Source organism: Leuciscus leuciscus, assembly GCF_965113295.1.
Source record: "Leuciscus leuciscus genome assembly, chromosome: 18".
NCBI classification, from domain to species: domain Eukaryota; kingdom Metazoa; phylum Chordata; class Actinopteri; order Cypriniformes; family Leuciscidae; genus Leuciscus; species Leuciscus leuciscus.
This window is the reverse complement of record NC_138742.1, coordinates 15595854-15610196: the sequence shown is the minus strand read 5'-3', so window position 1 is coordinate 15610196 and position 14343 is coordinate 15595854. Positions and strand designations below refer to the sequence as shown.

Sequence of the window (14343 nt, the reverse complement as noted above, 5' to 3'; positions counted from 1 at the left end):
TTAATGTTGAAAACCCCTGCTTTATAGTAATAAGTAGTTCTTGGGGCGTCCTTGTTTAGGAAAATACCCACCTTGCTGTCTAGCACGGTTGAAGACTTTAATGTCTTTGAGCTGCACACCAATGCCTGTTCTCAGATAGACCATATCTGTGGCGTTGTCTTTGTTTCCTCTCTTAATGGAACCATTGGCATGGGTCCTATTGGAAACAGAAGAAGATAAAAAGCTGTAAAATACACTGCAAGAGTAAGGCATAATCATCTCTGAGAACAAATGTGACGCTGGACCACAAAACCAGTCACATTTTTTTTTTATTTAAATAAATCTGAAAGCTGAATAAATAAGCTTTCCATTGATGTATGGTTTGTTAGGATAGGACAATATTTGGCCGAGATACAATTATTTGAAAATCTGGAATCTGAGAATGCAAAAAAATCCTAAACATTGAGAAAATCGCCTTTAAAGTTGTCCATTTATGTTCGCGATTGTGCTGCATTCACTCACAAAAATAAATGTTTTATATATTTACGGTAATACATTTACAAAATATCTTCATGGAACATGATCTTTACTTAATATCCTAATGATTTATGGCATAAAAGAAAAATTGGTAATTTTGACCCATACAATGTATTGTTGGCTATTGCCAAAAATATACCCGTGCGACTTATGACTGGTTTTGTGATCCAGGGTCACAAATGAATATGAATGAAAGGGGTCACCTAAAAAAGGTAATAACAGACAATAGTAAAGGAAAACTGCGTTTGCACCTGTCACTCCAATAGATGTAGTCCTCAAAGACAGAAACAGCAAACATGTCCATGTTGTTACTAGACAGCACCAGCTCACGGTTTTCTCCAGTCTCCAGATTTATGCGCTCAATTTTGTCTGTGCGGGCATCACACCAATACAGAAGGCCCTCCTACACATTATACAACATTAGTGATACAGCACTCACCTTAGCGTTTTGGTTTAACTGCTTTTTTTTATATAATATTAATAATAGTAATAACTAAATGTCTTATAATAACAAAAAGTACATTCTGATTAGCAATTACATTTGGTACTAGAACCAACAACAAACTTGTTCTGGAAAAGATACACAGTTTGTTTATGTACAAACCTGGTAATCAATGGAGATGCCATTGGGCCAGCTGATGCTGACATTGACGAGAACTAATCTCTCAGAACCGTCCAGACGAGACCTTTCGATACGTGGATACTGACCCCACTCCGTCCAGAACAGATACCTGTACACACAAATACCTGAGTCCAAGACCATTTCTTCCTTCAACACAAAGGAGAAAGTGCAAATACACCATTTTCTCATCATCTTTCCTAAACAAAGACACATTTCCTCACCCTTTCTCTGGATGTACAGTAATGGCACGTGGTTTGTCCAGACCGTGAGAGATGACCACATAGCGGAAGGAGCCGTTGAGCCTGGCCACCTCGATCACATCAAAGCCTTGATCCGTCCAATAGATGTTGCCTGTTTTAACAAAACAACATTAAGTGTTAGACACACTAATATATAATGTGTTTTAATTGTGTGTTTGCACATTTACACACCTGCGATCCAGTCGACGGTGATACCTTCCACACGTCCGATGCCATTGGTCACTATGTCCTCCCTCCAGGTCTGGTCTCTCTTGGCTCGACTAATAGTGCTCAGGCCCATGTCAACCCAGTATATGGTGTCATTGTCTAAAGGGCACAAGAAGCACAAAACACCAACTTAGTGGCATTCAGGGCAATTTTCAGGCTGAATCTATGGACACAAAGACATCTGCGTACTCACCAGCATGGAAGTCAATGCCCACAGCAAGAGAGGTGCCCGACACCGGTACCAGGGCATCAGATTTATCCGACGGGTCCAGAGGAATGCCACGGATGCCCTCATGCACGGAGTAGAGCAAAAATGAGCCCATGCCTTTATACAAAAGTACAATACACACAATGTTAAAATGTGCTCATATGAAAGCAAATGTGTAAATTAGTGATGCTTGTATGAGATCTTGCCTTCACAGGACTGTTGTCCACTCTTCAGACTATATCCAGCAGTGCACATGCAGGCTCTTGTAGTTGGTGAAGTTGGTAAGCAAAGCTGAGAACAGTCACCATTGTTCTTACTGCAGAGGTTGGTACCTATAGTAGATATCAATCACACCCAAACTGTATCATTCTGTGATTAAAAGTATCACAGTATCTGTATTATTTTTGAATTATTTATCTATTATATGAATATTTTGTCTCTCTTGTCATCTGCCAATTCAGGAATTTCCCTTTAATTATATGAACTATTTTAACATTTAATTGGATATTGTTAAACTTAATATTTTGTCAATTAATTGTTTTTAATTGTTATTTAATTATTCATTTATAATTAATTAATAGTTTAATAAAAAAATTGAGTAATTTCACAAAAACAACAATCACCAAAATAATCATAATTATGATGAATTATTGAATATTAATTTTATTTTAATTAATAAAAAAAAAATGAATTATTAAATTTACAAAGACCAATTTCTCATTTTCACTTCCATATTAATTTATGGGGACAAAAGTCATATGCATTTTAGGTTTACAAAATAAATTTAAATATGAAAACACACACCTTGATGCACAGTCTCATTATAAATTTTCATATACATCATGGGTGAGGTGTTATTTCGGAGAACCTTCCAGTTGCCTCCATCGCTCTTGTCACATGTACCGATCTGATCTGTGCCCTTATCGGCCCACCACAACTTATTTCCTACACATAAAAGAGGTCATTCTGTTATTCCAAATTTAAGGTTTAATAATGCAGAGTGTGGAGCTCTAGATATACGCTTCTGAATATCAAGAATCCGTGTGGAGAAACAGGTTGATGGTGCTCTCTCACCCATGATGGCGAGGGCTGTAGCTTTGGTAAGTTTTCCTTTCACGCCCTCAATGATCTCCAGTCCGGAGCCATCCAGCTTACAGCGGTTAATGGTGCTGTTCCCTGAGCTGATCCAGTACAACTGCTGCATATCAAAGTCTATGGACAGACCTGTCACAGGAAGTCAACGTGTAAAACATCATCTCCAACTGGCCTTCTTTTGGCTTTAGGCAAACAGAAGGTAAAGAATCAAGACAGGTCACTCACCCACTGGGCCTTTCTGATTGGAGAACAGCAATGTGTGGTTGGTGCCGTCCATGTTGGCCATACTGATGTTGTCCCCATCGAGCCAGTAGAGCTTTCTGTAATGAAACAATAAGCAAAGCATAAGACGAATGGTAGCTGACATAAAGTAGATATCAATCAAGTAGATATCAGCAAATGATTTGCAACAGTGTTATTTTAGTAAAATTTTGATAGTGTAGTTGATATTAAGAATGAGCTTTTTTATATATATTTTCAGTTTATTTTAATTTTTTTTTTTTTTAAGTTTTAATAATTTTGTTATGCTCTTTTGTCATTCGAAAATATTTGTATACAGCTTTAATATATTTGTATTACAGTTTTCATGTTTACCTATTCATTTCAGCTAGTTGCCAAGACATGTAAGTTTTACATCTAATATTTACATTTTATTTCAGCTTTATTTAAATTACCAAAAGGTTTTAGTTAAAAAGAGCAATACTTATTTCCAAAACGCACCATGTTGTTAAATGTTTATTGAGGTTCTGTTATTTGAGATTTTGCACATAAAAAGGCATTATGACACTTTATTTTGGATTGGTTTAAAAATAAACGCCTAGGAAGTGTCTTCAACAGAATGCTCCAAAACGCCAGTGACAGAAAAAAGAAACAGTAATTTATCAAAAAAATATTGTAGAGGGAAAAACAGTTGAGTGACTTGTATTGTCTGCAAGGACAAGCTCATTATCTTTATTGGAAAGTGGCACTGCAACAAGTACATCTGGTTCACATTAACCACACAGCAACAGATTGAGAAGTGCAACATGAGGGCAGCCATATTGTCCGACCTAAAGCTCACACTAATGAGCAACGTCTACATTTCTCATCTACAGGCTTTAAAATCTCTGCCAGAAGCATACTGGCACAGCATCTGCTCCTCTCCAAATGTGGCCTACTAAACAACCTGAAAGAGACTAAAGAGACTAAAATGACAGTAAAACTCAAATGCTAAGCCTACACTAGCAATTGTGCATGTGTGCGTTCTTGTACTTACCCCAGGATAGGATGTAGCACCAAAGAGTGAGGCTTGTCCAGCCCATGGATTACAGCATTCTTAAAGGACCCGTCCAGACGTGCAACATTGATCTGCTTCTTATTCGTATCGTAGCTGGTCCAGAAGAGGTTTCTGGAGACCCAGTCTACAGCTAGACCCTGAGCATTAGGGAGGTCTAGAGGAAAAAGGGAAGAACATTTGAAAAGGATTAGGATTGGAAACTGATCACACAGGTTGAAATACAGAGCAAAATAGCAAAAATAAATGTGTATTTGACTTGCTTTCTTTCCTCCAAAAGACATTTAATGTGAATAAAAGTCACTGAAGTCATTTACTTTAAAGAAAGATACACTACTGTTCAAGAGTTTGTGGTCTGCAAGTGTTTTTAATGTTTTTGAAAGAAGCATCTAATGCTCACCAACATCAAAAGAACAGCATTTATTTAAAACTGCAATATTTTGTAACGTTATAAATGTTTTTACTGTGATGTTTAATCAATTTAAGGGATAGTTCACCCAAAAATAAAAAAATTCTGTCATAATTTACTCACCATCAAATTACTCACCCTAACCCTAACCCTAACCCAACCTCTGAGTTTCTTAGTTGTTTGGCAAGTAAATACTTTAGTAAGTTTATTTGTTCTGTTGAACACAAAGGAAGATATTTTGAAGAATGTGGGTAACCAAACAGTTTCATGATAGTTGATGATCCCCCATTGACTTCCATAGTATGAAAAGTAATGCAAGTCAATGGGATCATCAACTGTTTGCTTACCCATATTCTTCAAAATAGTTTATTTTATGTTCAACAGAACAAAGAAACTTACTAAATTATTTATTACTTTAAAAAAATGTCAGTAGGTTATAATCGCTGTTTTAATTATGTTATAAAAGATCAAATAGATATCCTATTCAAAATGAAGACGAAAAATATTTGGACAATTTCAAACTTAATCGACCATGAACATAACAGTTGTTAAAGTGATTTTGAGGGAAACTGTCTTCTGAGAAAATGACTAAAAATTACCAGGAGATCAGATGTTTAAATGTAATCGGAAAAGTTTGGGGAAAAATGATCTCTTTTATAGCATTATTTGTTTGAAGATGTCTATCATTTTGATTTTTTACTTTCTAATGCAATAAAATGTGTCCATTTGTTCAAATACTTTTTAGGGCCAATGTATACTTTGAATAATAGATCTTGAAGCTCACCAGCTGACACAACAGTCTCAACACCAGTCCCATTAATGAAGGCTCTTTTGATCGTTTGAGTGCGGACATCAGACCAGTAGATCCGGAGCTCCAGAGCATCATAATCCACCACTGTAACATTGTCGATGTCGGGCACAGTGAAAGAGATGATGTAGTTGTAATAGGGATTATCAATGTCCACCCCTCTGATTTCAATCTGACGAGCGTACAACAGGAACTGACGGTTCTCTGTAAAGTAAAATCAGAAGTGTCAATGTCACTAGAAATATTATATAATTTCAGTTTTTCCCCGTCATCCTTTAGCTAGCTTTACATGACCACGTTCTTATTCATGCAAATGCTTTTAAACCACAGAAAACCACTTCAGATTGCTTGAATGGGAAAAAAAACACACACAATTATGCCAAAATGCTCACCCTTCAAGCGCAAGCACAGTCTTAAATTAGTTAAATGAAGTCTTAAATGAATGAAAAGATTGGAGAGAAAACAGGATACGTGTCAGATCCGCGTCATGTGCCGCAGGTCTTAAAGCTAATAAACCTGCTGCTGTGTGTCATTAAGGATAATCAAAGAACAAAATAAAAAGAGAAAATAAGTCTTTTGTAGCTTTAATAATGATTAATCTATATTTACCGTAATTTATTATTTATGCAGTGAAGACTGATAACTTAATTCAATTTCTGTATATATCCGACCTGTTAGACCTACCTAAAAATCTGAAATCATCGTTTACAAAGTTACATGGGACAAAAACAATGAAAACAATAATTTTTTGTGCATTTTGACAGGGCAAGTAAAAAAGTTTAATGGCACATGTAAATATACATGTATTTATTATACATTTATTATAATGGGTTTATGTGTTGTGGGGTTACGGTTTAAGATTGTTTTAAGTTACCTTAAATTAAAAAGTTGTAATGCTGAATAGCTAATTAATGGCTAAAATTGAGAAGAAGAAAACAATTTCATAGAGACATCACGTCGGTAGCAGCATTGGTATCTGTGATACTTAGCCTGGTTAAAACCAGACCATTCTCAGTAGTAACTGAGTTATGGTCTGGCAAAGCTTCATTAATAACTCATTTCCAAAGGGGCGTCACCAACGGACGTCGCTCAAATGCCTCTGGGCGCAATTGGAAAGACCTAAAACCAATCAGAGCGATCGTCATCGTGTAAAGCCATATGCTGCGTCCCAATTCGTTGTTACACTACGCCATAAAAGTATGCACTCTTTTTGTGAAGAAAAGGTATTTACTTTTGAATGTGTAGCAAAAAAGTAGGCAAGCTTTGGGACATACTACTTCGTCATCTTTATCGGACGGATCTGTCGCGTGCATCCTGTCATGTAAACTGCCCTGTCAATCATCTTGTCACAGTTTAAATCCTCTATTAAATCTAATTTCATTTCCTACCGTTTCGGAGAGAAATGTAGTAGCACGTTCATCTGCCAGTGGGTCTTTCAGGGAGACTGTCCTCATGTGTTTGCAATTTGAATATAATAATGCATTTAAAAGTTGCTGCACTTCACCAACGGACGTCGCTCAAATGCCTCTGGGCGCAATTGGATAGACAGGCTAAAACCAATCAGAGCGTGTAAAGCCCGCCCCAACGTTTCTGATTGGTGCCGCGATTTCGAGGGATTAGAATTGGGCTTGAATGAGCTCTTTGCCAGACTACTTGCAGAGCAAATCTAAATTTGCCGGAAGTTGTCTGGGTTTTCCCAGGCTATGTGATACTGGCCTTCTTTCATAAAAAGATGCCATTCCATAAATAGACTACTGTCTTTATGTTGTTTTAACATTCATTTGGAGATTTAATGTCAAATTATATAATATAAAAAATACTAAAAACTTTATTGTTAGGAGCGATAAATCGAGATTAATGACAGAAAAATGTAACACTAATATGTGTGTATATATATATATACTATACTATACACACACACACACACACACACACACACACACACACAATACACAATATAGTATACACTATTGTTAAGTTTTAGTCATATATATATATATATATTTATTTATTTATTATACATAAAACTGTTAAAGTAAAAAATGTACAGAAGTAGCAAAGACTACAGTTTAGTCTGAAATACTGATGTGCACTCGCCATAGCGATTAGCCTGAACAGAGAGAGCAGCTCCTACTCCTGTGTTTGCCACTATCTAATGTCAATGGTAATTCATCACTGAACCTACAGGTCCTCTACTCCAATCACTCCTCTCTCCATAAGCCATTATTGGAAGCTGCGCTGCTGAATACTAAACACTGATCCTGCATCTGGGCGACAGGGTGCACTGTTGTTTTCTTGACTGTTAAACGAGATTTACAGCCCACACAAGACTACTGACATACTCAGAGCCAGACCTAGTGGATCTAGCGCCAACGCGAATGGAATCTAAAAGAAAGGTCTCATGCTGTTATGCAATTCATGTACTCACAGAAAAAAAAGGTACAAAAGCTGTTACTGGGGCAGTACCCTGTACCTAAAGAGAGCATATTAGCACCTTAATGGTACGTATATTAGAACATTTTAAAGGGTACTAACATCACAGTGACAACTTTTGTACCATTTTTTTTCTGAGTGTATACAATAACAATTTGCCCTAAAGTGTGAGAGATAAGAATGAATGCATTTAAAATCACAATAAACCAAAAAAATTAAGCAAGTATGATATTTTTTGTTGTTGTTCTGTCTGTGTGTTTTCTAATTGTAAATACATGCATGCTTTTAGTCACACCTTTTTAAACTCTTCAATTGAAGAAAAATGCAAATTCCAAAAGATTATATTCCATAAGACTGAAGCTGCCACAACAGTTTAAATGCATTAACTTGAAAGTGTAGTTATAATGAAATGCTATTGAATTTCGCTAGGTGCAAACACAAACTGTACAAGGGTAAGGAGGTTTGTGGAGTTGCAGTTTTGCTTACAGCTCACTCAAACTGGATTGAGATTGAGGCTACATTCCAAATAGCTTACTATTACTGCAGTACATGTTTCTATGTACTATGTAGAATACCTGGGTGACCTACACTAGATTACTGCATGGACTACAGTATCACACAATGCAATGCATTCAGCCTTCCATTTCCAGTCAGATGGATTAAAATGGAAATAATATCAGTAGCAAACTGAACAGCTAAAGTTAAAACATTTGATAGATAAAATGTAGTTAGGTGACAATGGCTGTGTTCGAAATCGCTCCCTATACCCTTAAATAGGGCATATTTGAGGGGACAGCCATTTGTAGTGGTGTGCGAAACCATAGTGGACGTTATCGAGTAGGGCTGCACGGTTAATCGCAATAAAACCGCACACGATCTGGCAAAGGCTGCGATTATTTTATGTGCAGCTTGTCAGTGGAGTGCGGCTGATTGGTAGTAAATACTGCCCCATTTGAACGCCAGAGGGCGCTCTCATGCAAACACGATAAATATGTCCCGCCCATTTGAATGCCAGAGGGCGCTCTCATGCAAACACGATAAATATGTCCCGCCGCAGAAGTACAATAATGTGCATTATTCCAGGAAATCCCTATCGCTGTAGCTGAATAAACAGAAGATTGAAACGCTTTGATTAAAATGAATTATAAATACACGACTGCCTTATTCTGTGTAAGAAGGCACATAATCTCACAGAAGGATGCTCAACTGTCATTATGAAGTGAGTTTGGAGTAAATGCATGTTATTAAATGTTGTCTGTTGTTGGACAAGAGGTTCACAAATGCTTCTCATGTTTTGGAAAGATATTTGACGCGTGTTGTTTTTTCAAATGCACGTTTTAAGTGACTCAAACTCACAGTGGCATCTCGATTTAAGTGCGATTACATGTAAGTTGCGATTAATCATTCAGCCCTACGAGAGCACTCATTCAATCCCAAAAAACACAGCAATAACGAGCGTACAACCGATGTACGCTCAACCATATCATTGAATATATATATATATATATATATATATAACGATTCAATGATATGGTATGTGTATGTATATATATATATATATATATATATATATATATATATATATATATATATATATACACACAAAACACACACACAACTATGTGCTCAACACAAACACATCTATGCACTCAACGGTTAAAGAATACCCATAATGCACTGTTAGAGTCGTGCATCGAATGAATTCCCGTGTCTGACCAGAGGATGCCAACTGCAGCTGAATCATCTATCCATCCATTTTCCAAACCACTGGTCCAGAGTAATATCATACAGGTATAACAGGAATATATATACAGGAATTCCTTTTAAATTGATTATTAATTGTTATACATGCTAGTAGTTTCCATGACAGAGTTCAAGATAAATCTTTTTAGTACTACTAGAGCTGCCAGTTTGCAAAATTTTAAATGATTATTAAACAGCAAGCACAAACTATGAAAAAGCGGCAGCCCTTCTGGCACACTAAGTGTCTGAATTCGCACACTCATTTTCATTCACTCCGTCAAGTGAACTATATAAGTGGACTAATGTAGGGAATAGTAAATGAGGGTATAGGGGACGATTGTGAAAACAGCCTGAGATCTCATTTTGGAATGTTTATCATGGAATAATACCTACTATTATTTATAGCACAGGGTATATTAATTAATTATATTGTTCCTATAGCTTAAACAATAGAGCACATTGCCTGCAATGCCAAGGTCATGGATAAAGTAACATATTGTGCAGTATTCAGTAACTAGTAAAACAGTATTCCATTCAGAACTTGCTAATAAATAAAACATGAGATTTGATTGGATCTAAGGGCTGAGAGAGGTGGAGCCTACCGTAGCAGGTGTGCTTGTCTGCCTTGAGCTTCATGAGATGTGGACAGGCACAGGAGAAGGTTTGGTTGTAGTTGATGAGACACAGGTGAGAACACGGCCCCATCCCGTCATTCGCCGCGCACGGGTTTGGAGCTGCAAAGGAGGAAGAAAATGTTCACCAGTCTTATTTTAGTCGTTTTTATATACTATTATAGTAGTCATTGATAGTTTGAATAAGCTTTTATTTTAATTTTAGTTCAAGTTTTAGTCATTTAGTTTTTTGTCACTTTTATTACTATTATTTTTTATTTTGCTTTAATTTATTTCAGTTTTAGTCATTTTAGCTTTATTTAAGTTAACGAAAATGATTTTTAATAGTTTTAGTTAACAGAAACAACACTGATATTACCAAAAGCAACATGCAAATTAAGTGGAATAAAAAAAAAAAAAATTTTACATGCTGATTCTCACCCTGAGGTTGTCTAGATGGATGAAACACTTGAAGGTCAAACGGCTGAGTGTTTGTTCTCTGGACGACTGTCACATTGTGCCCCGTCCATTTGTTGGCCTTAGCCAGAGTGTTGGTCCGCCAGTCCGTCCAGTAGACCTCTCCTCCATACATGGTGACTGCGAAGGGATGTGACAGGTGTTCATGACCCCGGAGCACCTCGATCAGGCCGGAACCGTCATAAGCCGCAGAGTAGATGGCATCGGATCTACAGATACATTTAAATTTTTTAGAAGATCAAGGACACCAACTGTGGATACTTTAGCATTTTCTGTTACTTGGCTTTTAGTGCCAATTGTATGTGCATACCTGGCATCAATCCAAAGGATACGGCGCTCTAGGTAGTCCACAGTGAGACCGTTGGGCCAGCCACCATTACCAGTCTCTTTGTGGATGGTGCGACGGCCCTCTCCACTCATAGACGCAGCCTCTATCCTGGGGGAGCTGGCATCCCAGTCAGTCCAGAACAGAATACTGGGGGAGGAAAAAGAAAAAAAAGAGAGACATCACTTGTAACAACCTAATTCTGTCATTCAGAACACTGAAAAATAACAGCACTGTCAAAGTATAATGTGTTTTACCCATCTCTTGGATCAAGTGCAATCGCACGCGGATGTTCCACCTCTCCGGCAAGCAGCGTTGTACGCATGGTACCATCCAGCTTGGCCACCTCAATCTGATCCAGGTTACTTTCCACCCAGTAGATGTTTCCTGCGATCCAGTCAACAGCCAGTCCCTCTGGAGTGGCCAAACCATACTGGATCACCACCTCAAAACTTGTGAGAGCTGAAACACAAAGACATGGAGATGTTAAACCTTGAAATAAAATGTTTAAGATCTTGAAAAACATACCAAGAGAAGATGAAAAAGAAATTGTGGAACCGACATAATAATTCTGACCAATACAGATAAGTTGTTAATCATTTTAATAATATGAGATAACCTCTAAATTGCACACATTTTATAATAAAAATGTAAATGCTACACTATTTTTTTTTAATTATAATACAATTATAAACCACTAAAACATTTAAATAAATACTTTTAAACACTATTAGTCATCATTACAACATTTGAATGTAAAGTATCAAACATTGGTATTCATTTTGAGATTTGTTAAAGATTACATTTAACAGTGTTATTAAAGAGAAACTTTAAGTTAACATTATATGATGGCATATAATGGAACATTAGAATACACGGAACAACATGGAAATGAGAATACACAATTACTTACCAAATATAAACCAATACTAATAAACAACTCTAATAATAATCTAGCCAATAATTAATACAGTGCTAGTATATTGTGCATCCCTAAAGAAATATTTAAGATCCTGCACTATTTCTAGGTCACTAATCAAATAAGAAAATGTGTTACATTGGTCATGTGACTTAAAATGCTCTTTAGATAATTTCAAATCATGCTGGAGAACATGATCATGTTTTACACAAACTTCATGCAGCTTGAGTGCAGTTGTAAGCAAAAGAGAGACAAACCAAAAACTAAAGCATTCATGTGTTCAACTTTTCACTCAAATTATGCATATAATCCATTTTATAATGAAAAGTTTGTATTAAAAGAGGAGTGGGGGGGAAGCGTAGTATAAGCATTTGCCAGTGGTCTCAGACTGTGCATTGGCTGAGAAATCGTTTGATTGCTTCCAGCCTGAAAGCTATACAAGTCAATGCTGCAATAAATATTCTCTCACTTTGAGCTACAGCCATGTGGAAGACAAAAAAACATTTCCAATTAAGACAAGCCGTTCTCTGATCTGTGAGAGACTCTCATACAGAGCAGTAATTACAGGTCTAGAACAGCTCTCTGTTGGGCTGGAGACAGAGAAGCCTCTCCGGTGGGGGTTGAGAAACAACACTTTGTTACTTTGTTTCAGCGTTGGCAGCCACATTGGTCATATTTTTACTCTGTCAAAAATGCCAGCAGGGATCCAAAGGCTTGGACAGTGTATAGTATCGCTGGAAAGAGCTGTTCAGAGAGGGAGGGAGGTGTGTGCGCGCGTGTTTGAAGCAACATGGTGCTTCTGACACTTTACTTTTACTCTGCCTGTAGTCACGCAATGTAGGAATGAGTCAAATGGGTAAAGACAGAGGCGTCCAAATTCCTATGCTACCATCACACGCAGACGCTGTGGTTTTGTGAATTACGGACTAAGTTGGTATGCTGAAAAGAACAGGACAGTGTGGGAAAACACACAGCAAGACAACAAAGTCAACTCAGAACTTTAAACAAGTGTGTAAAACAAGAGAATGTGATTGAAGTTCCTTTTTCTTTTTCCCTAAAGCCATTAACTAATAAAGTTTTCCAACTAAAAATAAATGTTTGTGTATATATAATCGGCGTATACGACAGCATGTTCCAGGTTCTGCCAATATCCAGCAACTTTGCACAGCCACTGAAGAGGAGTGGACCAACCTTCCACAGGCCACAATCAACAACCTTTTTTTTCTTCCCCTATACAGTAAAACTCCACATTTTAGAGTGGCCTTTTATTGTGGCCAGCCTAAGGCACACCTGTGCAATAATCATACTGTCTAATCAGCATCTTGATATGCCACACCTGTGAGGTGGATGGATTATCTCGGCAAAGGAGAAGTGCTCACTAACACAGATTTAGACAGATTTGTGAACAATATTTGAGAGAAATATAAGGCCAAGGGGCCTTTTGTGTACATAGAAAAGTCTTAGATCTTTGAGTTCAGCTCATGAAAAATGGGGCAAAAACAAAAGTGTTGCGTTTTATAATTTTGTTATATATATATGTAACTATACTAAATATTCCAAATATAAATGTTCCATATATAATATAAATTATTTACAGAATTTTAAAACTATAATGGAGACTACTGCTATGTACTTCAAATCTTCTGGGTTAAGTACAGTTTAAGCTGTTAATAGCATCTGTAGCACTCTTATTGTTTCCTCTTCTAATCATATAAGTGTAAGCTGTATTTAACCAGGAATAAACAAATTCTTAACAACAAAAAACATTTACTAAGGAACAACCACTCCTCAAAGACATTTGTAGGACATTCATTAACCTCCGCTTTCCGATAGCTTTCCCCGATAGATCTTGTCCTCCACCACATCCGTCCAGTAGAGGGAACTCTGGTTGAGGTGAAAGTCCAGGGCAATGGTGTTACGCAGGCCAGGCACCAGCACGCTGAACTCGCCCTTGTACAAATCAATCCGACGGATCTCATGCCGGTTGGAGAAGATGATGTAGGGCTTGAATGGATCTAAAGAACATGAACACGGCACATTAGGACATCACACCTCTAATCTTTTATTTTGGTTTTACTACAAAAAGGTTCATTAGTTAACATTAGTTAACTACCTTAGTTATCATGAATGAACAATACTTCATCAGCATTTATTAATCTTAGTTAATGTTAATTTCAACATTTACTAATATGTTATTTAAATCAAAGATTGTATTTGTTAACATTAGTTAATGTACTGTGAATTAACATGAACAATTAACAGCTGTATTTGTATTAAATAACATTAATAAAGATTAATAAATACTGTAACAAATGTATTGCTCATTGTTAGTTCATGTTAGTTAATACATTAACTAATGTTAACTAATGAACCTTATTGTAAAGTGTTACCGCCTTTTTATATAATATAATATACTATTTTAAAAGTAATATAACTT

The 14343-nt window shown here is 36.7% G+C and overlaps 1 protein-coding gene across 1 annotated transcript in view; it reads right to left on the bottom strand.

Moving 5' to 3' along the window:
* Positions 1 to 14343, bottom strand: part of lrp1ab (low density lipoprotein receptor-related protein 1Ab) — a 120480-nt gene that overhangs the window by 31745 nt on the left and 74392 nt on the right. Inside the window, exons 24-40 of the mRNA XM_082144622.1 lie at positions 13724 to 13921; positions 11245 to 11449; positions 10973 to 11137; positions 10627 to 10871; positions 10177 to 10308; positions 5375 to 5602; positions 4164 to 4338; positions 3134 to 3228; positions 2888 to 3037; positions 2618 to 2758; positions 2020 to 2145; positions 1799 to 1930; positions 1570 to 1704; positions 1360 to 1489; positions 1121 to 1247; positions 768 to 919; positions 72 to 196 (exon numbers count right to left, since the gene is read on the bottom strand). Coding sequence (XP_082000748.1) covers positions 72 to 196; positions 768 to 919; positions 1121 to 1247; positions 1360 to 1489; positions 1570 to 1704; positions 1799 to 1930; positions 2020 to 2145; positions 2618 to 2758; positions 2888 to 3037; positions 3134 to 3228; positions 4164 to 4338; positions 5375 to 5602; positions 10177 to 10308; positions 10627 to 10871; positions 10973 to 11137; positions 11245 to 11449; positions 13724 to 13921 — 2661 coding nt within the window. The remainder of the gene's footprint in view (positions 1 to 71; positions 197 to 767; positions 920 to 1120; positions 1248 to 1359; positions 1490 to 1569; positions 1705 to 1798; positions 1931 to 2019; positions 2146 to 2617; positions 2759 to 2887; positions 3038 to 3133; positions 3229 to 4163; positions 4339 to 5374; positions 5603 to 10176; positions 10309 to 10626; positions 10872 to 10972; positions 11138 to 11244; positions 11450 to 13723; positions 13922 to 14343) is intronic.